This window comes from Engystomops pustulosus, chromosome 5 (genome assembly GCF_040894005.1).
Source record: "Engystomops pustulosus chromosome 5, aEngPut4.maternal, whole genome shotgun sequence".
In the NCBI taxonomy this organism is placed as follows: domain Eukaryota; kingdom Metazoa; phylum Chordata; class Amphibia; order Anura; family Leptodactylidae; genus Engystomops; species Engystomops pustulosus.
In genome coordinates, this window is record NC_092415.1 from 205,968,546 (window position 1) to 205,994,385 (window position 25,840).

Consider the following 25,840-nt stretch of genomic DNA (forward strand, 5'->3'; position numbering starts at 1 on the left):
TGCCAATGAGGCAGAGGGCACAAGTAAGATCGGGGTTGGAGCTGCCTCTTCTCAGGCTGAATCAGCTATGGAGGTGGCTCTACCCCCAGTGTCCAGTGACGCCGAGGCAACCCCAGGTCTTCCTGGCCCAGCTGGTGTGAGTGATGCAAGGAAGCGAGGCAGTATTGTACATAGTGTGGTGAATGTTGGGGTGGTGAATGGTGCTGAGGGGGGTGATCCTGGTGTGCGTGCTGGACCATCTGCACCCCCAGTGGTGGCCGCTCCCATAAGGAGCTATGCGAGTGTCACCGCTGGGGCAAGTGGGGTTAACTCCTTGTCTCCTGGCTCTGGGAACAGCGTTTTGCAAAGGCGTCTTCTGGAGGCTCTCAGGAGAGGGGAAAAGTCAATCAATGTAGAGGGGAGAGATGTTGATCTGTCCTTCTGGACAGACAGGCATGGCCTGGCAGCCTTCCAAGAGAAAAGGGGGGGAGAGACTGTATGGTCTTTACCCACAACCGGGCCCGGAGCTGCCCGTAGGAATGTGGTTCGTCTTCGCTGGAGGGGCAGTGACGCATGCCCACCCAGGTCAAGGGTGGTGGAGCTCCTCCTGAAGATGAACTTCAGGGCTAGTGACATCTTTGCCCTGATACATCCTTATGGTACTCCGGAGTTCGATGTCAGCTTTGTTCGGCCGGAGGGCTTAGAGCTCTTCTGGTCGAATTATGAGCTGGCAAAGAACGAGCCCGCATGGCGAGACTTTGCTGTGCAAGCAGTGTCTCGCCAAAACGCAGTCAAGAAGGTGACCGTTTTGACCCATAACGAGTCACTTTCTTGCATGGACATCATGACTTGGCTCAGTCGTTATGGTGAGGTTGTACAGGTACCGCAGAAAAACCGCGATGAATTTGGCATTTGGTCTGGGGCCTGGACCTTCATGATGAAGTTGAAGTGTTCAGGCGGCACAGTCGCCCACATTCCTTCTTCAGCCTTTCTTGGGCGGGACAGAATCCTGATTTTCTACCAGGGGCAGCCGAAGGTCTGTCACAGGTGCGGTGACCCCACACACTTTAGCGCCAGCTGCCAAGTGCAGAAGTGCGCTTTGTGTGGTGGGCTAGGTCATCTCGCTGCATCCTGTAAGGACATTAGGTGTAACCTGTGTGGTGAGCTCGGTCACCCTTTCAGCCGTTGTCCTCGCTCCTTTGCCAATGCGGTTGTGACCCCAGTGGAGGAGAGCCATGAGGTTGCTTCTGCTGGGGAAGGTACCAGCAGAGGTGGAGGAGCTGAGGGGCCTGTGAAGAAAAGTAAGAAGAAGTCACCTTCTCAGTTGAGGCGGCTTGAAGCCAGACAAAAAGGGAGAGAACTGGGGAAACCTCAGGTTGCTGGGGTGACCCTTGGTCCTTCCTCAGAGGCTGGTCTTGCTACTGAGGCCCTGAGGGATGATGAGTTGGATGAGGAGGTCAGGAGGATGGAGCGCGAAAAAGGTGCCATGTCCTCCACGTCCTCCCAATATGAGAGTATGGATGAGGATAACAGGATTTGGCTAGAAAATAAGCGCAAGCAGAAAAAGAAAAAACGTGGCACATCTAAGGTACCTAAGGAAGGGAAAACTTCCTCCCCTCTGGTTGAGCTTTCCAACCAGTTCCTCACCCTCGATGAGATCGCCTCCTCGGAAGGAGAGGCTGAGGGTGGGGTTCTGGAGGTGGCGGCGGAGCAGCCTGCAGGGGGCGCTGAGTCTCTATCCTCTGGGGATGCTGGGTCCTCAGAGTGGGAGACTGACTCAGAGTCAGGAGACAAGGACGAAGGAGAGGGTGGTCCGGGTGGGTCCTTGGGGGTCAGTAATAACATGGACACCTCAATTTCGTTAAAAAGAAGTTGCCCCAATTCTGAAGGGAAAAGGGAAAAGGGATCATCCTCAGAGGACAGTAGAGGGAAGGGAGGTAGTAAGAAAAAAGCCGTCTAACTCAATCACTCATGATGGCGGCACCCACTCCGTTGACGCTGGCGTCCATTAATGTCGCCAGCATTAAGTCTGATGCGGCTAGATTTGCGGCCTTTGATTTTCTCGGCCGCGTTGAAGCCGACATTTTATTTTTGCAGGAGACCAGGCTGCCAGATTTGGCCGCCGTGTTTAAAGCTAAGAGGGAATGGAGACACGGGCCTTCCTATTGGTCTCTTGCGGCCGAGCCGTATAGCGGAGTGGCGGTACTTTTTACCGCTCCGGTAGAATGCCGACGAGTTATTGAGTTAGAAATGGGGAGGTGCCTGATCCTGGATGTCCTCATGAAGGGACAAGAACTTCGCCTAATTAACATCTATGGTCCCCAGTCCAAGTGGGACAGGAAGTGTCTCTTTATGAGGATCAAGCCCTACCTTTTTACAAGTCGGCAGGTGGTCTTTGGAGGGGACTTCAATGCTGTCACGAGGTCCCAGGATAGGGGAGGTTCCAGAGACAAGCTGACATATGATAGCGTCGCTCTTAATAGTATAGCCAGTGAGGCTCGCCTGGTGGATGTCCACATCCGGCACACCCCAGGCCACGCGGGGTTCACCTATTATAGGGGTAGCTGCAGGTCTAGAATAGACAGGTTTTATTTAAAGGAGGAAGCCATTTCTTCAGCAGTGTCCGTTGTTGAGGTGGAGTTCTCCGATCACTGTCTAATTTTGTTTTCTCTGAATGTTACAGAGACCCCCCGGATGGGAAGAGGCTACTGGAAGCTCAATTCGCCTCTCCTGGAAGAAGCGGAGATCAGACAATCCTTTGAGGACTTTCTTCAGAGCCAGGTACCATTGCTGGGCCTTTGTAGCAGTAAGTCAGAGTGGTGGGAGATGCTCAAGAAAAGGGTGGCGAGATTCTTCCGCCAGCTCTCGAGCCTCAGGAGCCTGGACAGGTACCGCCTGTATCAGGGCCTGAGGAGGAAACTCGAGCATCTCGTCTCGACTGGGGGTAGTCGTGAGGACATCTCCAGAGTGAAATCCTTGCTGAAGAGGTGTCAGTACGATAGACACGCATCTTTGGTTTTTGAGAGGGATTACGGGAAATACCGCTCGCCCGACCCTTACAGAAACTGCAAGATGTCAGTGAATGGTAAAGTTGTCACGGGACTGGTTGACAGTACGGGATCCCTGAAAAGGTCCAGATCAGGGATCCTGGAGGTCGTCAGATCCTTCTACTCGCACCTCTTGGGCAGGAAGGATCTAGATCGGGATGTGATGTCGGCTTTCCTGGCTGAAACTGTCCCTGAGCCAGGAGTAGACCCCTCTCTTGATGTTTTGACAGAGCTGATCAGGGAAGAGGAAGTCAGCCGGGCGATTGAAGGGCTCGCCCTCAAGAAATCGCCAGGTCCGGATGGCTTAACATCTGAGTTTTATAAGACCTTTAAGGACGCCTTGGTTCCCCTCTTGACTGAGGTATTCAATGAGTGTCTTTCCTCGGGCGCTCTGCCGAAGTCAATGAGGAGGTCTGCCCTGATCATCCTGTCAAAGGGTAAGGACCGATCTCGTATTGAGAACTGGCGTCCCATAGCGCTTCTCAATACGGACAGAAAGGTTTTGGCAAAGGTGCTGTTTAATCGGCTGGTGCAGTTTGCGCCCCGGCTCCTTTCGGGGACCCAGCACTGCTCTGTTCCAGGCCGCAGTACATTTAGTGCTGTGCTTTGTGTCCGGGAGGCAGTGGAGCAGGGCAGGGCTGGTAACTGGAAGGGGTACTTGCTGTCCTTGGATCAGGCAAAAGCGTTTGATCGGGTTAACCACGAGTACCTCTGGTCTGTCCTTCTGAGGTATGGCCTGCCGGGGGAGTTTGTCAATTGGCTAAAGGTTTTGTACACAGGGGCAGAGAGTTTCCCGCTTGTGAACGGTTGGATTGGCCGCCCTTTTGAGGTCGGGTCTGGTGTTCGCCAGGGTTGTCCTCTGAGCCCACTTTTATACGTGTTCGCGATTGACCCATTCCTTAGGAGGGTTGATCGTGGGCCGTTGGTGGGAGTCGGGATGGACCAGGCGGCACCGGAAGCCACTCTAAGGGTGGTAGCGTATGCCGATGATGTCACCGTTTTTGTGTCCTCGAGAGGGGAGGCGCAATGGGTGATGTCAGAGGTTGACCGCTACTCAGAGGCTTCTGGGTCCAAGATCAACCGGGATAAGTGTGAGAGTCTCTGGCTGGGAGAGGGGGATCCAGGCTTTGATCTCCCGGACACTCTTCCAGGGCCCCAAGACTCTGCCAAAGTTCTCGGCATCGAATTTGGCCAGGGGGATTACCCCATGCAAAACTGGGACGGCAGGCTTAAGATCGCCGCCCAGAAGGTGGACCAGTGGAAGGGTTGGTCTTTTACCCTCAGGGAAAGGGTGAACTTGATTAAAACTTACCTGCTCCCATTGCTGATATATCTGGGCAGTGTGTGCATGTTGCCAGAACCCCTCTGGACTCGGGTGTACAGTCTGTTCTTCCAGCTGTTATGGGGGAATAGGCTGAACCTAATCAAGAGGGAGGTTACTTACCGCACGAGGAGACAAGGAGGGTTGTGTATGGTCAACCCTGTGGTGTTCCTAGTGAATACCTTTCTTAAGATCAATATCGCAAACCTCTGGAAAGAGAGGGCTCCTCCGTGGGTATACTCCTGCAGGGGATGGTTTCGGCCTTTCTTCCAGGAATGGGAGACAGGAGGGCAAGTGAAGGATCTTCGCACACCGCATGGGCATCTTCCGGCTTACGCTACCCCGGTTCTGAAGGTAATTCGCCGGTGGGGTCTGGGAATGTGGGAGATCAGGACCATGTCGAGGAAACTCCTTGACAAAAGGGTTCTGTTGACCCATTTCCAGAAGCCTCTGGCCCTCAGGGATTGCCCAAGTCGGGATCTGGGGGTGGGTTTAGGTCTTTTGAATTCCATCAGGATCCCCTTGAAGTTTTGGGACTTGACTTGGCGCTGTTTCCATGGAAAGCTGTGTGTGAGGGACAATCTGAAGTGTAGGAGCTCTGAGGAAAGGGGTTGTCCCCGGGAGGAGTGCGGTGGCCTGCTGGAGAGCATGGACCACTTCCTGCTTCAGTGCCCCTTTAACACAGAGGTGTACAACCGGGTGGGCGCTTCCCTACATTGGCCCGGGTTTGCCGGTCTCTCCTATGCGGAGTGGGCCTATGGAGCATTCAGAGGCCTGGGTGGCCGGGACCGCTGCACGTTATTCCTAGTTAGCCTAGTGGTCAGGTACCACACGTGGAACGCACGGTGTTTAGTATCGACGCAGCGTAAAATCCTCCCGGTGGATGAGGTGGTTAGGAACATTGTGGGTGACCTGGTGAAGGTGCGCTCTCTGGAGTATGAGAGGCTGGGCACGGGGAGGGCCTCTCTCCTTTGGAGGGGGTTCTCCTTTAGTGTCCCTTAGTCTGTCATCTCCTCTCCTGGTGTTGGGCTGAAGCTGACACAGTAGATTTTTGTTTTGTGTCCTGAGGTTATAGAGATGTTGGGCTTGCAGGCGCCGAACCTGGGCTTTATGTGGTTGGTTTGTTATGTTGATATGTTTAATGTGTTTGTATTTTGTGTACATTGTGCATTTATGTCGTTATAGTTAATGTGTATATAGCTTGGTTGGTTTTTGGGGTGTTGGTGTTAGGGTGTTAGGTTGGGAGGGGGGTGGACGGGATTTGGACAATATGATCCTGGGCACTGGTCTGGACTATATAGCGCGGACTTTGGACGTTAGACCAGTGTCTGGGTGGGAGGGTGATGGGCGTGGGATTTAGTTAGTTTATATTTAATGTTTTTATTTCCTGTTTGTCTTTTTTTTGCTGTGTATTCTTTAGTTATTTATGGAAAAAAAAAAAAAAAAAAAAAATTATAAAAAATTATATAAAAAAAAAAAAAAAAAATTAGGTGGTGGGATTGGGTGAAGGTTTTGTTTTATAATGCTGATTGTGTGGTGTGTGTGTGGCTGGGCCAGGAGATTTTCGTAAGTCTCTTTTAGTTTGTATTATTGTTTTGTTATTATTATTATTGTTTTGTTTTGCCAGAAGTTATGGCTTGATTTATGTTTATTGTTGTAATGTTTTTCATTTTTATATATAAAATAAAAGATTTACAGGACGTAACTCAGGATCAGTACAGGATAAGTAATGTCATGTATGTACACAGTGACTGCACCAGCAGCAGAATAGTGAGTGCAGCTCTGGAGTATAATACAGGATATAACTCAGGATCAGTACAGGATAAGTAATGTCATGTATGTACACAGTGACTGCACCAGCAGCAGAATAGTGAGTGCAGCTCTGGGGTATAATACAGGATGTAACTCAGGATCAGTACAGGATAAGTAATGTCATGTATGTACAGTGACTGCACCAGCAGCAGAATAGTGAGTGCAGCTCTGGGGTATAATACAGGATGTAACTCAGGATCAGTACAGGATAAGTAATGTCATGTATGTACACAGTGACTGCACCAGCAGCAGAATAGTGAGTGCAGCTCTGGAGTATAATACAGGATGTAACTCAGGATCAGTACAGGATAAGTAATGTCATGTATGTACACAGTGACTGCACCAGCAGCAGGATAGTGAGTGCAGCTCTGGGGTATAATACAGGATGTAACTCAGGATCAGTACAGGATAAGTAATGTCATGTATGTACAGTGACTGCACCAGCAGCAGAATAGTGAGTGCAGCTCTGGGGTATAATACAGGATGTAACTCAGGATCAGTACAGGATAAGTTATGTCATGTATGTACACAGTGACTGCACCAGCAGCAGAATAGTGCGTGCATTCTCATTCTGCTGTGAGCTGCTGACGGGTGTGGTTGTGTGCTGCTGAGCTCCTGCACCACCTGGAGCAAACCCAATCCACCCAGGCCTGCTCTCTCCTCCCCAGGGAGGGAGTGGGTTCTCTGGGATGAATCAAGCTGGAAAGTCCCAGGCTCCTGTCTCCCGGACCAGGCCGGCGGGAGGCAGGAAAAACAAGTTACCGGCCAAAACTGATGGCGTGAGAAGATCTGCCCGGAGCCAAGGACGCAGCGATGTGACCTCGGCTGCCACCCCCAAGACCCAGGGAAGCCGCAAGGTCTCCGGAACACAGAAGATCAAGGCAAGTGACATCAGCCTAAGTGCTCCTCCTGGAAAGCTGGATGTATGTGCGGGAAAGCTGGGTGGTTCAGCTGAAAAGCTGGGTGCTCACGGGGGTGTGCAAAAAGCATGGGGTGATCTTAAGGCCCGGGAGTCTGCTTCCATCTATGGCTCCCGGATTGCTGAGCACCTCCGTGAGTACGAGGAAGCTGGAAAAGCGCTGAGGAGGCTCCAGGAGGAGATAAGGGAGACCTTGGCCCTAGCGGGGGTGGCTACGCAGAGAAAGAAAAAGTCTGATCTTCTTAACACCATAGACAGACTAAAAGCCGAGGTCACCGCTCTGCAGGAGAAGCGTCATCTTATCCGTGAGCACAGCGGTCCGTTTCGTGAAAAATTGGAGAATGATGCGAGGTTTGATGACATGCGCCAGGAGCAGCTGAGAAAGCTGAAGGGGCTTGAGATCCAGGCGGATGATGGCGATGATGAGGAGGATGAGGAAGACCTGCCGTGTCCGTCTGGTGGCCTGCACCAACACCAGCAGGCCTCGCACGACAGGCTGCCTGCGGAGCAAGCGCCATTACCATCAGGCTGCGGCCCTGCCAACCTGGAGGAGGAAAGTGATGACAGCGGCCAGGGGGGGGCGCTAATGGCTCAGATCCGTCAGCTTGAGTCCCCAGTTCACCTCCAGAACTTTTCCTTCGGCGATGATATGCCAGATGACGACCTAAAGAGAAAGAAGACGAGACCCAAGAAGACCAAGGCGTCTCAGGAGGTGAATCTGGTGTTTCGTCCCCTCCCTGTTCCCTCCGGGCGGGCAGCAGTGCCAGCCTGTCGTGTAGGCCCCGTTACCCAGCCCAGCACGAATCCTGCAGTGGACTCGGTGCCAGGGTGCGGGGAGAGTGCAAAGCCACGTTCCATCATGGCGCAGAGCACCAGCCTTGTTTGTAGTAGCAAGGATGGTGCAGGGAAGGCATCGGCCGAAAGGCCGGACAGTGAGGGCGATCCAGCAGGTCCTGGTACTGTGCGCTGCCCCCTAGTGGGAGGGGGGGGTGGCCCAGTGCCAGGGGCAGTGGCGGTGGCTCCTGTGGCCCTTAGCGCTGTTGCTTGCTCCGGTGAGCAGCGGCAGTGTGATGGGGCTGCTGGGGCTTGTAGTGCGGCGCCTCCCAAACATCCCGTGCAGCCTGCAAAGAAAGGCGCAGAAAAAGTGTTATTCTGTATTGGTGCATCAAACTCTGAAGATATGAAAGGGGCAAAAAGACTGTCTGGAGTCTGTAAGGACAAGAGGCCTCTACCACCAATCGAGCAGCGATGCTCAAACATTATAAAAACTGCAGGACAACAAGGGGTTAATGCCAATGAGGCAGAGGGCACCTTTAAGATCGGGGTTGGAGCTGCCTCTTCTCAGGCTGTATCAGCTATGGAGGTGGCTCTACCCCCAGTGCCCAGTGACGCCGAGGCAACCCCAGGTCCTCCTGGCCCAGCTGGTGTGAGTGATGCAAGGAAGCGAGGCAGTATTGTACATAGTGTGGTGAATGTTGGGGTGGTGAATGGTGCTGAGGGGGATCCTGGTGTGAGTGCTGGACCATCTGCACCCCCAGTGGTGGCCGCTCCCATAAGGAGCTATGCGAGTGTCACCGCTGGGGCAAGTGGGGTTAACTCCTTGTCTCCTGGCTCTGGGAATAGCGTTTTGCAAAGGCGTCTTCTGGAGGCTCTCAGGAGAGGGGAAAAGTCAATCACTGTAGAGGGGAGAGAGGTTGATCTGTCCTTCTGGACAGACAGGCATGGCCTTGCAGCCTTCCAAGAGAAAAGGGGGGGAGAGACTGTATGGTCTTTACCCACAACCGGGCCCGGAGCTGCCCGTAGGAATGTGGTTCGTCTTCGCTGGAGGGGCAGTGACGCATGCCCACCCAGGTCAAGGGTGGTGGAGCTCCTCCTGAAGATGAACTTCAGGGCTAGTGACATCTTTGCCCTGATACATCCTTATGGTACTCCGGAGTTCGATGTCAGCTTTGTTCGGCCGGAGGGCTTAGAGCTCTTCTGGTCGAATTATGAGCTGGCAAGGAACGAGCCCGCATGGCGAGACTTTGCTGTGCAAGCAGTGTCTCGCCAAAACGCAGTCAAGAAGGTGACCGTTTTGACCCGTAACGAGTCACTTTCTTGCATGGACATCATGACTTGGCTCAGTCGTTATGGTGAGGTTGTACAGGTACCGCAGAAAAACCGCGATGAATTTGGCATTTGGTCTGGGGCCTGGACCTTCATGATGAAGTTGAAGTGTTCAGGCGGCACAGTCGCGCACATTCCTTCTTCAGCCTTTCTTGGGCGAGACAGAATCCTGATTTTCTACCAGGGGCAGCCGAAGGTCTGTCACAGGTGCGGTGACCCCACCCACTTTAGCGCCAGCTGCCAAGTGCAGAAGTGCGCTTTGTGTGGTGGGCTAGGTCATCTCGCTGCATCCTGTAAGGACATTAGGTGTAACCTGTGTGGTGAGCTCGGTCACCCTTTCAGCCGTTGTCCTCGCTCCTTTGCCAATGCGGTTGTGACCCCAGTGGAGGAGAGCCATGAGGTTGCTTCTGCTGGGGAAGGTACCAGCAGAGGTGGAGGAGCTGAGGGGCCTGTGAAGAAAAGCAAGAATAAGTCACCTTCTCAGTTGAGGCGGCTTGAAGCCAGACAAAAAGGGAGAGAACTGGGGAAGCCTCAGGTTGCTGGGGTGACCCTGGGTCCTTCCTCAGAGGCTGGTCTTGCTACTGAGGCCCTGAGGGATGATGAGTTGGATGAGGAGGTCAGGAGGATGGAGCGCGAGAAAGGTGCCATGTCCTCCACGTCCTCCCATTATGAGAGTATGGATGAGGATAACAGGATTTGGCTAGAAAATAAGCGCAAGCAGAAAAAGAAAAAACGCGGCGTATCTAAGGTACCTAAGGAAGGGAAAACTTCCTCCCCTCTGGTTGAGCTTTCCAACCGGTTCCTCACCCTCGATGAGATCGCCTCCTCGGAAGGAGAGGCTGAGGGTGGGGTTCTGGAGGTGGCGGCGGAGCAGCCTGCAGGGGGCGCCGAGTCTCTATCCTCTGGGGAAGCTGGGTCCTCAGAGTGGGAGACTGACTCAGAGTCAGGAGACAAGGACGAAGGAGAGGGTGGTCCGGGTGGGTCCTTGGGGGCCAGTAATAACATGGACACCTCAATTTCATTAAAGAGAAGTTGCCCCAATTCTGATGGTAAAAAAGAAAGGGGATCATCCTCAGAGGACAGTAGAGGGAAGGGAGGTAGTAAGAAAAAAGCCGTCTAACTCAATCACTCATGATGGCGGCACCCACTCCGTTGACGCTGGCGTCCATTAATGTCGCCAGCATTAAGTCTGATGCGGCTAGATTTGCGGCCTTTGATTTTCTCGGCCGCGTTGAAGCCGACATTTTATTTTTGCAGGAGACCAGGCTGCCAGATTTGGCGGCCGTGTTTAAAGCTAAGAGGGAATGGAGACACGGGCCTTCCTATTGGTCTCTTGCGGCCGAGCCGTATAGCGGAGTGGCGGTACTTTTTACCGCACCGGTAGAATGCCGACGAGTTATTGAGTTAGAAATGGGGAGGTGCCTGATCCTGGATGTCCTCATGAAGGGACAAGAACTTCGTCTTATTAACATCTATGGTCCCCAGTCCAAGTGGGACAGGAAGTGTCTCTTTATGAGGATCAAGCCCTACCTTTTTACAAGTCGGCAGGTGGTCTTTGGAGGGGACTTCAATGCTGTCACGAGGTCCCAGGATAGGGGAGGTTCCAGAGACAAGCTGACTTATGATAGCGTCGCTCTTAATAGCATAGCCAGTGAGGCTCGCCTGGTGGATGTCCACATCCGGCACACCCCAGGCCACGCTGGGTTCACCTATTATAGGGGTAGCTGCAGTTCTAGAATAGACAGGTTTTATTTAAAGGAGGAAGCCATCTCTTCAGCAGTGTCCGTTGTTGAGGTGGAGTTCTCCGACCACTGTCTAATTTTGTTTTCTCTGAATGTTACAGAGACCCCCCGGATGGGAAGAGGCTACTGGAAGCTCAATTCGTCTCTCCTGGAGGAAGCGGAGATAAGACAATCCTTTGAGGACTTTCTTCAGAGCCAGGTACCATTGCTGGGCCTTTGTAGCAGTAAGTCAGAGTGGTGGGAGATGCTCAAGAAAAGGGTGGCGAGATTCTTCCGCCAGCTCTCGAGCCTCAGGAGCCTGGACAGGTACCGCCTGTATCAGGGCCTGAGGAGGAAACTCGAGCATCTCGTCTCGACTGGAGGTAGTCGTGAGGACATCTCCAGAGTGAAATCCTTGCTGAAGAGGTGTCAGTACGATAGACACGCATCTTTGGTTTTTGAGAGGGATTACGGGAAATACCGCTCGCCCGACCCTTACAGAAACTGCAAGATGTCAGTAAATGGTAAAGTTGTCACAGGACTGGTTGACAGTACGGAATCCCTGAAAAGGTCCAGATCAGGGATTCTGGAGGTCGTCAGATCCTTCTACTCGCACCTCTTGGGCAGGAAGGATCTAGATCGGGATGTGATGTCGGCTTTCCTGGCTGAAACTGTCCCTGAGCCAGGAGTAGACCCCTCTCTTGATGTTTTGACAGAGATGATCAGGGAAGAGGAAGTCAGCCGGGCAATTGAAGGGCTCGCCCTCAAGAAATCGCCAGGTCCGGATGGCTTAACATCTGAGTTTTATAAGACCTTTAAGGATGCCTTGGTTCCCCTCTTGACTGAGGTATTCAATGAGTGTCTTTCCTCGGGCGCTCTGCCGAAGTCAATGAGGAGGTCTGCCCTGATCATTCTGTCAAAGGGTAAGGACCGATCTCGTATTGAGAACTGGCGTCCCATAGCGCTTCTCAATACGGACAGAAAGGTTTTGGCAAAGGTGCTGTTTAATCGGCTGGTGCAGTTTGCACCCCGGCTCCTTTCGGGGACCCAGCACTGCTCTGTTCCAGGCCGCAGTACATTTAGTGCTGTGCTTTGTGTCCGGGAGGCAGTGGAGCAGGGCAGAGCTGGTAACTGGAAGGGGTACTTGCTGTCCTTGGATCAGGCAAAAGCGTTTGATCGGGTTGACCACGAGTACCTCTGGTCTGTCCTTCTGAGGTATGGCCTGCCGGGGGAGTTTGTCAATTGGCTAAAGGTTTTGTACGCAGGGGCAGAGAGTTTCCCGCTTGTGAACGGTTGGATTGGCCGCTCTTTTGAGGTCGGGTCTGGTGTTCGCCAGGGTTGTCCTCTGAGCCCACTTTTATACGTGTTCGCGATTGACCCATTCCTTAGGAGGGTTGATCGTGGGCCGTTGGTGGGAGTCGGGATGGACCAGGCGGCACCGGAAGCCACTCTAAGGGTGGTAGCGTATGCCGATGATGTCACCGTTTTTGTGTCCTCGAGAGGGGAGGCGCAATGGGTGATGTCAGAGGTTGACCGCTACTCAGAGGCTTCTGGGTCCAAGATCAACCGGGATAAGTGTGAGAGTCTCTGGCTGGGAGAGGGAGGTCCAGGCTTTGATCTCCCGGACACTCTTCCAGGGCCCCAAGACTCTGCCAAAGTTCTCGGCATCGAATTTGGCCAGGGGGATTACCCCATGCAAAACTGGGATGGCAGGCTTAAGATCGCCGCTCAGAAGGTGGACCAGTGGAAGGGTTGGTCTTTGACCCTCAGGGAAAGGGTGAACTTGATTAAAACTTACCTGCTCCCATTGCTGATATATCTGGGCAGTGTGTGCATGTTGCCAGAACCCCTCTGGACTCGGGTCTACAGTCTGTTCTTCCAGCTGTTATGGGGGAATAGGCTGAACCTAATCAAGAGGGAGGTTACTTACCGCACGAGGAGACAAGGAGGGTTGTGTATGGTCAACCCTGTGGTGTTCCTAGTGAATACCTTTCTTAAGATCAATGTAGCAAACCTCTGGAAAGAGAGGGCTCCTCCGTGGGTATACTCCTGCAGGGGATGGTTTCGGCCTTTCTTCCAGGAATGGGAGACAGGAGGGCGAGTGAAGGATCTCCGTACACCACATGGGCATCTTCCGGCTTACGCTACCCCGGTTCTGAAGGTGATTCGCCGGTGGGGTCTGGGAATGTGGGAGATCAGGACCATGTCGAGGAAACTCCTTGACAAAAGGGTTCTGTTGACCCATTTCCAGAAGCCTCTGGCCCTCAGGGATTGCCCAAGTCGGGATCTGGGGGTGGGTTTAGGTCTTTTGAATTCCATCAGGATCCCCTTGAAGTTTTGGGACTTGACTTGGCGCTGCTTCCATGGAAAGCTGTGTGTGAGGGACAATCTGAAGTGTAGGAGCTCTGAGGAAAGGGGTTGTCCCCGGGAGGAGTGCGGTGGCCTGCTGGAGAACATGGACCACTTCCTGCTTCAGTGCCCCTTTAACACAGAGGTGTACAACTGGGTGGGCGCTTCCCTCCATTGGCCCGGGTTGGCCGGTCTCTCCTATGCGGAGTGGGCCTATGGAGCATTCAGAGGCCTGGGTGGCCGGGACCGCTGCACGTTATTCCTAGTTAGCCTAGTAGTCAGGTACCACACGTGGAACGCACGGTGTTTAGTATCGACGCAGCGTAAAATCCTCCCGGTGGATGAGGTGGTTAGGAACATTCTGGGTGACCTGGTGAAGGTGCGCTCTCTGGAGTATGAGAGGCTGGGCACGGGGAGGGCCTCTCTCCTTTGGAGGGGGTTCTCCTTTAGTGTCCCTTAGTCTGTCATCTCCTCTCCTGGTGTTGGGCTGATGCTGCACTGTAGATTTTTGTTTTGTGTCCTGAGGTTATAGTGATGTAGCGGCTTGCAGGCGCCGAACCTGGGCTTTATGTGGTTGGTTTGTTATGTTGATATGTTTAATGTGTTTGTATTTTGTGTATTTATGTAGTTATAGTTAATGTGTATATAGCTTGGTTGGTTTTGGGGTGTTGGTGTTAGGGTGTTAGGTTGGGAGGGGGGTGGACGGGACTTGGACTGTCGATCCTGGGCACTGGTCTGGACTATATAGCGCGGACTTTGGACGTTAGACCAGTGTCTGGGTGGGAGGGTGATGGGCGTGGGATTTAGTTAGTTTATATTTAATGTTTTTATTTCCTGTTTGTCTTTTTTTTGCTGTGTATTCTTTAGTTATTTATGGAAAAAAAAAAAAAAAAAAAAATTATAAAAAATTATATAAAAAAAAAAAAAAAAATTAGGTGGTGGGATTGGGTGAAGGTTTTGTTTTATAATGCTGATTGTGTGGTGTGTGTGTGGCTGGGCCAGGAGATTTTCGTAAGTCTCTTTTAGTTTGTATTATTGTTTTGTTATTATTATTATTGTTTTGTTTTGCCAGAAGTTATGGCTTGATTTATGTTTATTGTTGTAATGTTTTTCATTTTTATATATAAAATAAAAGATTTACAGGACGTAACTCAGGATCAGTACAGGATAAGTAATGTCATGTATGTACACAGTGACTGCACCAGCAGCAGAATAGTGAGTGCAGCTCTGGAGTATAATACAGGATATAACTCAGGATCAGTACAGGATAAGTAATGTCATGTATGTACACAGTGACTGCACCAGCAGCAGAATAGTGAGTGCAGCTCTGGGGTATAATACAGGATGTAACTCAGGATCAGTACAGGATAAGTAATGTCATGTATGTACAGTGACTGCACCAGCAGCAGAATAGTGAGTGCAGCTCTGGGGTATAATACAGGATGTAACTCAGGATCAGTACAGGATAAGTAATGTCATGTATGTACACAGTGACTGCACCAGCAGCAGAATAGTGAGTGCAGCTCTGGAGTATAATACAGGATGTAACTCAGGATCAGTACAGGATAAGTAATGTCATGTATGTACACAGTGACTGCACCAGCAGCAGGATAGTGAGTGCAGCTCTGGGGTATAATACAGGATGTAACTCAGGATCAGTACAGGATAAGTAATGTCATGTATGTACAGTGACTGCACCAGCAGCAGAATAGTGAGTGCAGCTCTGGGGTATAATACAGGATGTAACTCAGGATCAGTACAGGATAAGTTATGTCATGTATGTACACAGTGACTGCACCAGCAGCAGAATAGTGAGTGCAGCTCTGGAGTATAATACAGGATGTAACTCAGGATCAGTACAGGATAAGTAATGTCATGTATGTACACAGTGACTGCACCAGCAGCAGAATAGTGAGTGCAGCTCTGTAGTATAATACAGGATGTAACTCAGGATCAGTACAGGATAAGTAATGTCATGTATGTACACAGTGACTGCACCAGCAGCAGAATAGTGAGTGCAGCTCTGGAGTATAATACTGGATGTAACTCAGGATCAGTACAGGATAAGTAATGTCATGTATGTACACAGTGACTGCACCAGCAGCAGAATAGTGAGTGCAGCTCTGGGGTATAATACAGGATGTAACTCAGGATCAGTACAGGATAAGTAATGTCATGTATGTACACAGTGACTGCACCAGCAGTAGAATAGTGAGTGCAGCTCTGGAGTATAATACAGGATGTAACTCAGGATCAGTACAGGGTAAGTAATGTCATGTATGTACACAGTGACTGCACCAGCAGCAGGATAGTGAGTGCAGCTCAGGGGTATAATACCTGGTATTACAGTGTATATATACGGTATATACTGAGTCTTTCTTCCCTCTTGTGGCAGATGCTGGCTTGATGCGTCTCCCGGCAGTGACCCCCCATGATCCTGTACGCCCGTGTTGTGAGGCTGCAGGACGGTCTTCCGCTCTCGGCTTCCACAGATTTCCACCAGAACCAGCGGGTGTTGGAGTGCAGGAGATGGCTCCGGAGGTTGTGTGTGGACCTGCACCAGCGGCCGGCCAGGGGCAGCGCCCTGGTGGGCGACCTCAGTATACAGTGAGTCCTGAGCCCCCGGCTCTGTATCCTGACCCCCATATTCTGGAGATGTCGGGGGGTCAGAATGCTGATGGGCTCCTGCCCCCTAGTGGTGACCTCTCCATAATGCAATCTATGGAGCGTATCGGATATGTCTGACTCCTTGAGATCTGCAGAACAGGGAATATAAGGGGGGGGGGTGTTACTATGTATATAGAGACCTGCGCTCACATGTCTCCCGTCCCCCCAGTTTCTGCTCCGCAGGTGACATCTCATCCCTCACCATCTGCTCCAGCAGTTACCAGGCGGCCGCAGCCTTCTCCTTCCTGGAGGAGCTCATCTGGGAGTTCTCGTCCTCGTACAATAGCAGCTCCATCGCCCTGGCGTCCAGACCTTACGCCTTCCTGGAGTTTGGTGAGTTACAGCCGCAGGGGACATGGGGGAAATACATGAGCAACAGGAGCAATTGGATGTGGACTGTAACACAGCACGTCTCCACCAGAGGCCACTGTGACTGTATTATACATAGGAACCTATAGATAATAGGAGAACCGGTCACATATAGAGCAGCACATTCTACCACTAACCCAATATAGGAAACCCACGAATACCCAGCATGCACTATTCCATATGCACACAGACCCCATAATAATTATAAAACGCCCCTAAATACACATTTGGACTTTTTACACACAAGATTAACTATACAACCTTTATATACAGACCCCATAAGAAAATAGCAGCCCCTCCTAACCTAATAAAGACCCCAGACCAGGCCCCCTAATTACTCAATATACATGTAGCCCTTTGACTAGACCCACAAATTAAATGTAGACCACAAACTTGTGGACCCTGCTTTACTAATACTGACCCCAGACCCTCTTAAAGGCAACTTATCAGATAACCCATAATAACTAACACATATCTTTGAAAACTGCTATTATACAGCAGTACAACTATCCCTATATTGTTCCTCCACAGAACTATCCCTATATTGTTCCTCCACACAACTATCCCTATATTGTTCCTCCACACAACTATCCCTATATTTTTCCTCCACACAACTATCCCTATATTGTTCCTCCACACAACTATCCCTATATTGTTCCTCCACACAACTATCCCTATATTGTTCCTCCACACAACTATCCCTATATTGTTCCTCCACACAACTATCCATATATTGTTCCTCCACATAACTATCCATATATTGTTCCTCCACACAACTATCCTTATAATGTTCCTCCACACAACTATCCCTATATTGTTCCTCCACACAACTATCCCTATATTGTTCCTCCACACAACTATCCCTATATTGTTCCTCCACACAACTATCCCTATATTGTTCCTCCACACAACTATCCCTATAATGTTCCTCCACACAACTATCCCTATATTGTTCCTCCACACAACTATCCCTATATTTTTCCTCCACACAACTATCCCTATATTGTTCCTCCACACAACTATCCCTATATTGTTCCTCCACACAACTATCCCTATATTGTTCCTCCACACAACTATCCCTATATTGTTCCTCCACACAACTATCCCTATATTGTTCCTCCACACAACTATCCCTATATTGTTCCTCCACACAACTATCCCTATATTGTTCCTCCACACAACTAGCCCTATATTGTTCCTCCACAAAACTATCCCTATATTGTTCCTCCACACAACCATTCCTTTATTGTTCCTCCACATGCCGGTAAAGTTCCACAGTCCGTGTGTAATGTTGTCTCACCATCTATGTCCATCCATGTTCTTCTAGCTCAGCCGTGCCTCCAGCTTCCTGATAGACAATGGGCTCAGCTAAAGAGAAATCCGCACCTCATTCACCCTTCCCTCAGGAATTCTCTTCAGCGAGTCACACAGCCAGGGTCTTTCTCATTCATGAGGGAGGAGGGAATGAGTAGGAGGCGCGGCTGAGCAGGAAGGATAGGAATATGCCGGACTCACATGGGGTCATTTGGTAATGGTGAGTCAACTTTATGGATTGTCTGTGGAACTTTACCTGCATGTGGAGGAACAATATAGGGATAGTTGTATTACTGTATAATAGCAGTTAATGTGGTGTAGTTTATCATACAGGTTCCCTTTAAAAGAATCCAGACCCCAGACTCCTCTCTTTGCCTCTCCCTGCAGCTTGTGCTCCTCCTCGCTCCTTTGTGTTGCTGATACAAGGACGTAAGGATATCAGGACAACACTACATCAGGAAATAGATTATCTCATGTTTTAAAATTTTGTGTATCACAATTGCAGACAGCGTCATACAACGGGTAAAGCACAATTTTAACTATGGCACCAGCCCACCCATCCGCCTGGACCCCAGCACCGCACCCGTATCTGTCAAGCTGGAGGAGCTAGGAGAGGCCAATGGCACAGCTAATGGGCACCTAACCAGACACCTGACACCAGGTAGGACAGACTTAAAGGGCACCTACAACATTATACTAGTAGTGTATAATCTGTATGTAGTGAGCTCCCCCTAGTGGTGGTGTATAATATGTATGTAGTGAGCTCCCCCTAGTGGTGGTGTATAATGTGTATGTAGTGATCTCCCCCTAGTGGTGGTGTATAATGTGTATGTAGTGATCTCCTCCTAGGGGTGATGTATAATCTGTATGTAGTGATCTCCCCCTAGTGGTGATGTATAATCTGTATGTAGTGATCTCCCCCTAGTGGTGGTGTATAATCTGTATGTAGTGAGCTCCCCCTAGTGGTGGTGTATAATCTGTATGTAGTGATCTCCTCCTAGTGGTGGTGTATTATCTGTATGTAGTGATCTCCTCCTAGTGGTGGTGTTTAATCTGTATGTAGTGATCTCTCCTAGTGGTGGTGTATAATCTGTATGTAGTGATCTCCTCCTAGTGGTGGTGTATAATCTGTATGTAGTGATCTCCCCCTAGTGGTGGTGTATAATCTGCATGTAGTGATCTCCCCTAGTGGTGGTGTATAATCTGTATGTAGTGATCTCCCCCTAGTGGTGGTGTATAATCTGTATGTAGTGATCTCCCCCTAGTTGTGGTGTATAATCTGTATGTAGTGATCTCCCCCTAGTGGTGGTGTATAATCTGCATGTAGTGATCTCCCCTAGTGGTGGTGTATAATGTGTATGTAGTGATCTCCCCCTAGTGGTGGTGTATAATCTGTATGTAGTGATCTCCCCCTAGTTGTGGTGTATAATCTGTATGTAGTGATATCCCCCTAGTGGTGGTGTATAATCTGTATGTAGTGATATCCCCCTAGTGGTGGTGTATAATCTGTATGTAGTGATCTCCTCCTAGTGGTGGTGTATAATCTGTATGTAGTGATCTCCCCCTAGTGGTGGTGTATAATCTGTATGTAGTGAGCTCCCCCTAGTGGTGATGTATAATCTGTATGTAGTGATCTCCTCCTAGTGGTGATGTATAATCTGTATGTAGTGATCTCCCCCTAGTGGTGGTGTATAATCTGTATGTAGTGATCTCCCCCTAGTGGTGATGTATAATGTGTATGTAGTGATCTCCTCCTAGTGGTGGTGTATAATATGTATGTAGTGACCTCCCCCTAGTGGTGGTGTATAATGTGTATGTAGTGATCTCCCCCTAGTGGTGGTGTATAATCTGTATGTAGTGAGCTCCCCCTAGTGGTGGTGTATAATCTGTATGTAGTGATCTCCTCCTAGTGGTGGTGTATTATCTGTATGTAGTGATCTCCTCCTAGTGGTGGTGTTTAATCTGTATGTAGTGATCTCTCCTAGTGGTGGTGTATAATCTGTATGTAGTGATCTCCTCCTAGTGGTGGTGTATAATCTGTATGTAGTGATCTCCCCCTAGTGGTGGTGTATAATCTGCATGTAGTGATCTCCCCTAGTGGTGGTGTATAATCTGTATGTAGTGATCTCCCCCTAGTGGTGGTGTATAATCTGTATGTAGTGATCTCCCCCTAGTTGTGGTGTATAATCTGTATGTAGTGATCTCCCCCTAGTGGTGGTGTATAATCTGCATGTAGTGATCTCCCCTAGTGGTGGTGTATAATGTGTATGTAGTGATCTCCCCCTAGTGGTGGTGTATAATCTGTATGTAGTGATCTCCCCCTAGTTGTGGTGTATAATCTGTATGTAGTGATATCCCCCTAGTGGTGGTGTATAATCTGTATGTAGTGATATCCCCCTAGTGGTGGTGTATAATCTGTATGTAGTGATCTCCTCCTAGTGGTGGTGTATAATCTGTATGTAGTGATCTCCCCCTAGTGGTGGTGTATAATCTGTATGTAGTGAGCTCCCCCTAGTGGTGATGTATAATCTGTATGTAGTGATCTCCTCCTAGTGGTGATGTATAATCTGTATGTAGTGATCTCCCCCTAGTGGTGGTGTATAATCTGTATGTAGTGATCTCCCCCTAGTGGTGATGTATAATGTGTATGTAGTGATCTCCTCCTAGTGGTGGCGTATAATCTGTATGTAGTGATCTCCTCCTAGTGGTGGTGTATAATCTGTATGTAGTGATCTCCCCCTAGTGGTGGTGTATAATCTGTATGTAGTGATCTCCTCCTATTGGTGGTGTATAATCTGTGTGTAGTGATCTCCTCCTAGTGGTGGTGTATAATCTTAATGTAGTGATCTCCTCATAGTGGTGGTGTATAATCTGTATGTAGTGATCTCCCCCTAGTGGTGGTGTATAATCTGTATGTAGTGATCTCCTCCTAGTGGTGGTGTATAATCTGTATGTAGTGATCTCCCCCTAGTGGTGGTGTATAATCTGTATGTAGTGAGCTCCCCCTAGTGGTGATGTATAATCTGTATGTAGTGATCTCCTCCTAGTGGTGATGTATAATCTGTATGTAGTGATCTCCCCCTAGTGGTGGTGTATAATCTGTATGTAGTGATCTCCCCCTAGTGGTGATGTATAATCTGTATGTAGTGATCTCCCCCTAGTGGTGGTGTATAATCTGTATGTAGTGATCTCCTCCTAGTGGTGGCGTATAATCTGTGTGTAGTGATCTCCCCCTAGTGGTGGTGTATAATCTGTATGTAGTGATCTCCCCCTAGTGGTGATGTATAATGTGTATGTAGTGATCTCCTCCTAGTGGTGGCGTATAATCTGTATGTAGTGATCTCCTCCTAGTGGTGGTGTATAATCTGTATGTAGTGATCTCCCCCTAGTGGTGCTGTATAATCTGTATGCAGTGATCTCCCCCTAGTGGTGGTGTATAATCTGTATGTAGTGATCTGCTCCTAGTGGTGGTGTATAATCTGTATGTAGTGACCTCCTTCTAGTGGTGCTGTATAATCTGTATGCAGTGATCTCCCCCTAGTGGTGATGTATAATCTGTATGCAGTGATCTCCCCCTAGTGGTGGTGTATAATCTGTATGTAGTGATCTCCCCCTAGTGGTGATGTATAATCTGTATGTAGTGATCTCCTCCTAGTGGTGGTGTATAATCTATATGTAGTGATCTCCCCCTAGTGGTGGTGTATAATCTGTATGTAGTGATCTCCCCCTAGTGGTGGTGTATAATCTGTATGTAGTGAGCTCCCCCTAGTGGTGGTGTATAATCTGTATGTAGTGATCTCCCCCTAGTGGTGGTGTATAATCTGTATGTAGTGACCTCCTTCTAGTGGTGCTGTATAATCTGTATGCAGTGATCTCCCCCTAGTGGTGGTGTATAATCTGTATGTAGTGATCTCCTCCTAGTGGTGGTGTATAATCTGTATGTAGTGACCTCCTTCTAGTGGTGCTGTATAATCTGTATGCAGTGATCTCCCCCTAGTGGTGGTGTATAATCTGTATGCAGTGATCTCCCCCTAGTGGTGGTGTATAATCTGTATGCAGTGATCTCCCCCTAGTGGTGGTGTATAATGTGTGTGTAGTGATCCCCCCCTAGTGGTGGTGTATAATGTGTATGTAGTGATCTCCCCCTAGTGGTGGTGTATAATGTGTGTGTAGTGATCTCCCCCTAGTGGTGGTGTATAATGTGTATGTAGTGATCTCCTCCTAGTGGTGGTGTATAATATGTATGTAGTGAGCTCCCCCTAGTGGTGGTGTATAATGTGTATGTAGTGATCTCCCCCTAGTGGTGGTGTATAATGTGTATGTAGTGATCTCCTCCTAGTGGTGATGTATAATCTGTATGTAGTGATCTCCCCCTAGTGGTGGTGTATAATCTGTATGTAGTGATCTCCTCCTAGTGGTGGTGTATAATGTGTATGTAGTGATCTCCTCCTAGTGGTGGTGTATAATCTGTATGTAGTGATCTCCCCCTAGTGGTGGTGTATAATCTGTATGTAGTGATCTCCTCCTAGTGGTGGTGTATAATGTGTATGTAGTGATCTCCTCCTAGTGGTGGTGTATAATCTGTATGTAGTGATCTCCCCCTAGTGGTGGTGTATAATCTGTATGTAGTGATCTCCTCCTAGTGGTGGTGTATAATCTGTATGTAGTGAGGTCCCCCTAGTGGTGATGTATAATCTGTATGTAGTGATCTCCCCCTAGTGGTGATGTATAATGTGTATGTAGTGATCTCCTCCTAGTGGTGGCGTATAATCTGTATGTAGTGATCTCCCCCTAGTGGTGGTGTATAATCTGTATGTAGTGATCTCCTCCTAGTGGTGGTGTATAATCTGTATGTAGTGATCTCCCCCTAGTGGTGGTGTATAATCTGTATGTAGTGATCTCCCCCTAGTGGTGGTGTATAATCTGTATGTAGTGATCTCCTCCTAGTGGTGGTGTATAATCTGTATGTAGTGAGCTCCTCCTAGTGGTGGTGTATAATCTGTATGTAGTGATCTCCCCCTAGTGGTGGTGTATAATCTGTATGTAGTGATCTCCTCCTAGTGGTGATGTATAATCTGTATGTAGTGATCTCCTCCTAGTGGTGGTGTATAATCTGTATGTAGTGATCTCCTCCTAGTGGTGGTGAATAATCTGTATGTAGTGATCTCCTCCTAGTGGTGGTGTATAATCTGTATGTAGTGATCTCCTCCTAGTGGTGATGTATAATCTGTATGTAGTGATCTCCTCCTAGTGGTGGTGTATAATCTGTATGTAGTGATCTCCTCCTAGTGGTGGTGTATAATCTGTATGGAGTGATCTCCCCCTAGTGGTGGTGTATAATCTGTATGTAGTGATCTCCTCCTAGTGGTGGTGTATAATCTGTATGTAGTGATCTCCTCCTAGTGGTGGTGTATAATCTGTATGTAGTGATCTCCTCCTAGTGGTGGTGTATAATCTGTATGTAGTGATCTCCTCCTAGTGATGGTGTATAATCTGTATGTAGTGAGCTCCTCCTAGTGGTGGTGTATAATCTGTATGTAGTGATCTCCCCCTAGTCGTGGTGTATAATCTGTATGTAGTGATCTCCCCCTAGTGGTGGTGTATAATCTGTATGTAGTGATCTCCTCCTAGTGGTGGTGTATAATCTGTATGTAGTGATCTCCCCCTAGTGGTGGTGTATAATCTGTATGTAGTGATCTCCTCCTAGTGGTGGTGTATAATCTGTATGTAGTGATCTCCTCCTAGTGGTGGTGTATAATCTGTATGTAGTGATCTCCTCCTAGTGGTGATGTATAATCTGTATGTAGTGATCTCCTCCTAGTGCTGGTGTATAATCTGTATGTAGTGAGCTCCCCCTAGTGGTGGTGTATAATCTGTATGTAGTGATCTCCTCCTAGTGGTGGTGTATAATGTGTATGTAGTGATCTCCTCCTAGTGGTGGTGTATAATCATTATGTAGTGATCTCCTCCTAGTGCTGGTGTATAATCTGTATGTAGTGAGCTCCCCCTAGTGGTGGTGTATAATCTGTATGTAGTGATCTCCTCCTAGTGGTGGTGTATAATCTGTATGTAGTGATCTCCTCCTAGTGGTGGTGTATAATCTGTATGTAGTGATCTCCTCCTAGTGGTGGTGTATAATCTGTATGTAGTGATCTCCTCCTAGTGGTGGTGTATAATCTGTATGTAGTGATCTCCCCCTAGTGGTGGTGTATAATCTGTATGTAGTGATCTCCCCCTAGTGGTGGTGTATAATCTGTATGTAGTGATCTTCCCCCAGTGGTGGTGTATAATGTGTATGTAGTGATCTCCCCCTAGTGGTGGTGTATAATCTGTATGTAGTGATCTCCTCCTAGTGGTGGTGTATAATGTGTATGTAGTGATCTCCTCCTAGTGGTGGTGTATAATCTGTATGTAGTGATCTCCTCCTAGTGGTGGTGTATAATCTATATGTAGTGATCTCCCCCTAGTGGTGGTGTATAATGTGTATGTAGTGATCTCCTCCTAGTGGTGGTGTATAATCTGTATATAGTGATCTCCCCCTAGTGGTGGTGTATAATGTGTATGTAGTGATCTCCCCCTAGTGGTGGTGTATAGTCTGTATGTAGTGATCTCCCCCTAGTGGTGGTGTATAATCTGTATGTAGTGATATCCTCCTAGTGGTGGTGTATAATGTGTATGTAGTGATCTCCTCCTAGTGGTGGTGTATAATCTGTATGTAGTGATCTCCTCCTAGTGGTGGTGTTTAATGTGTATGTAGTGATCTCCTCCTAGTGGTGGTGTATAATCTGTATGTAGTGAGCTCCCCCTAGTGGTGGTGTATAATCTGTATGTAGTGATCTCCTCCTAGTGGTGGTGTATAATCTGTATGTAGTGATCTCCCCCTAGTGGTGGTGTATAATCTGTATGTAGTGAGCTCCTCCTAGTGGTGGTGTATAATGTGTATGTAGTGATCTCCTCCTAGTGGTGGTGTATAATCTGTATGTAGTGATCTCCTCCTAGTGGTGGTGTATAATGTGTATGTAGTGATCTCCCCCTAGTGGTGGTGTATAATCTGTATGTAGTGATCTCCTCCTAGTGGTGGTGTATAATGTGTATGTAGTGATCTCCCCCTAGTGGTGGTGTATAATGTGTATGTAGTGATCTCCCCCTAGTGGTGGTGTATAATCTGTATGTAGTGATCTCCCCCTAGTGGTGCTGTATAATCTGTATGTAGTCATCTCCCCCTAGTGGTGGTGTATAATCTGTATGTAGTGAGCTCCCCCTAGTGGTGGTGTATAATCTGTATGTAGTCATCTCCCCCTAGTGGTGGTGTATAATCTGTATGTAGTGATCTCCTCCTAGTGGTGGTGTATAATGTGTATGTAGTGATCTCCCCCTAGTGGTGGTGTATAATCTGTATGTAGTGATCTCCTCCTAGTGGTGGTGTATAATGTGTATGTAGTGATCTCCCCCTAGTGGTGGTGTATAATCTGTATGTAGTGATCTCTCCCTAGTGGTGGTGTATAATCTGTATGTAGTGATCTCCCCCTAGTGGTGGTGTATAATGTGTATGTAGTGATCTCCCCCTAGTGGTGGTGTATAATCTGTATGTAGTGATCTCCCCCTAGTGGTGCTGTATAATCTGTATGTAGTCATCTCCCCCTAGTGGTGGTGTATAATCTGTATGTAGTGAGCTCCCCCTAGTGGTGGTGTATAATCTGTATGTAGTCATCTCCCCCTAGTGGTGGTGTATATTCTGTATGTTATGAGCTCTTCTTGTTATTGGTTGATCACTGACCTGGGATTTTGCTTATCCCCAGCAGCCAATCACAGGATGAGCCCGGTGAGTGGTCTTGGTATCTTGTCTATGACGCTGAACATCATGTGTTGTGCGCTGAGCCTCATCCGCGGGATGCACCTGGCCGAGAACTCATTTCAGGTAAATGTGGTTTTATGCTCGGAAACAATGACTCCTCTTCTGTGAGCGACTACTGACTGTAAAAGCTTTAAGCCAAAGCAGAGGTTTACTGTTTAGAATCTTAATATAGAGAGCACAGAGCACAGCAGTGTGAGGACAAAACCCCAGTGCACTTGGAGAATCTACAATCCTGGAATATAAATTTGTATATGACAGTCCTGCTGTTACTAGCAACATACACATAGATCTAATTACACATCTCTCCAGGGACAATACACAACACTGGCTGCAGAGAGCACAGAGCACAGCAGTGTGAGGTCTGATTACACATCTCTCCAG

At 48.8% G+C, this 25,840-nt stretch overlaps 2 protein-coding genes across 3 annotated transcripts in view; one reads left to right on the top strand and one right to left on the bottom strand.

The window, feature by feature from the left end:
• The window catches only part of RPS23 (ribosomal protein S23), a 415,955-nt gene that overhangs the window by 261,408 nt on the left and 128,707 nt on the right, over nucleotides 1-25,840 (bottom strand). The gene's annotated exons all lie outside the window — the stretch shown is intronic.
• SEC22C (SEC22 homolog C, vesicle trafficking protein) overlaps nucleotides 1-25,840 on the top strand; it is a 37,178-nt gene that overhangs the window by 9,972 nt on the left and 1,366 nt on the right. The window contains exons 3-6 of one of the 2 annotated variants that reach the window (XM_072154893.1): nucleotides 15,650-15,861; nucleotides 16,091-16,254; nucleotides 18,110-18,265; nucleotides 25,407-25,522. In XM_072154893.1, the coding sequence (XP_072010994.1) occupies nucleotides 15,686-15,861; nucleotides 16,091-16,254; nucleotides 18,110-18,265; nucleotides 25,407-25,522 (612 nt within the window). In that variant the 5' untranslated portion in view covers nucleotides 15,650-15,685. Of the gene's footprint in view, nucleotides 1-15,649; nucleotides 15,862-16,090; nucleotides 16,255-18,109; nucleotides 18,266-25,403; nucleotides 25,523-25,840 lie in introns of both variants that reach the window. The other variant, XM_072154892.1, reaches the window with a different exon arrangement.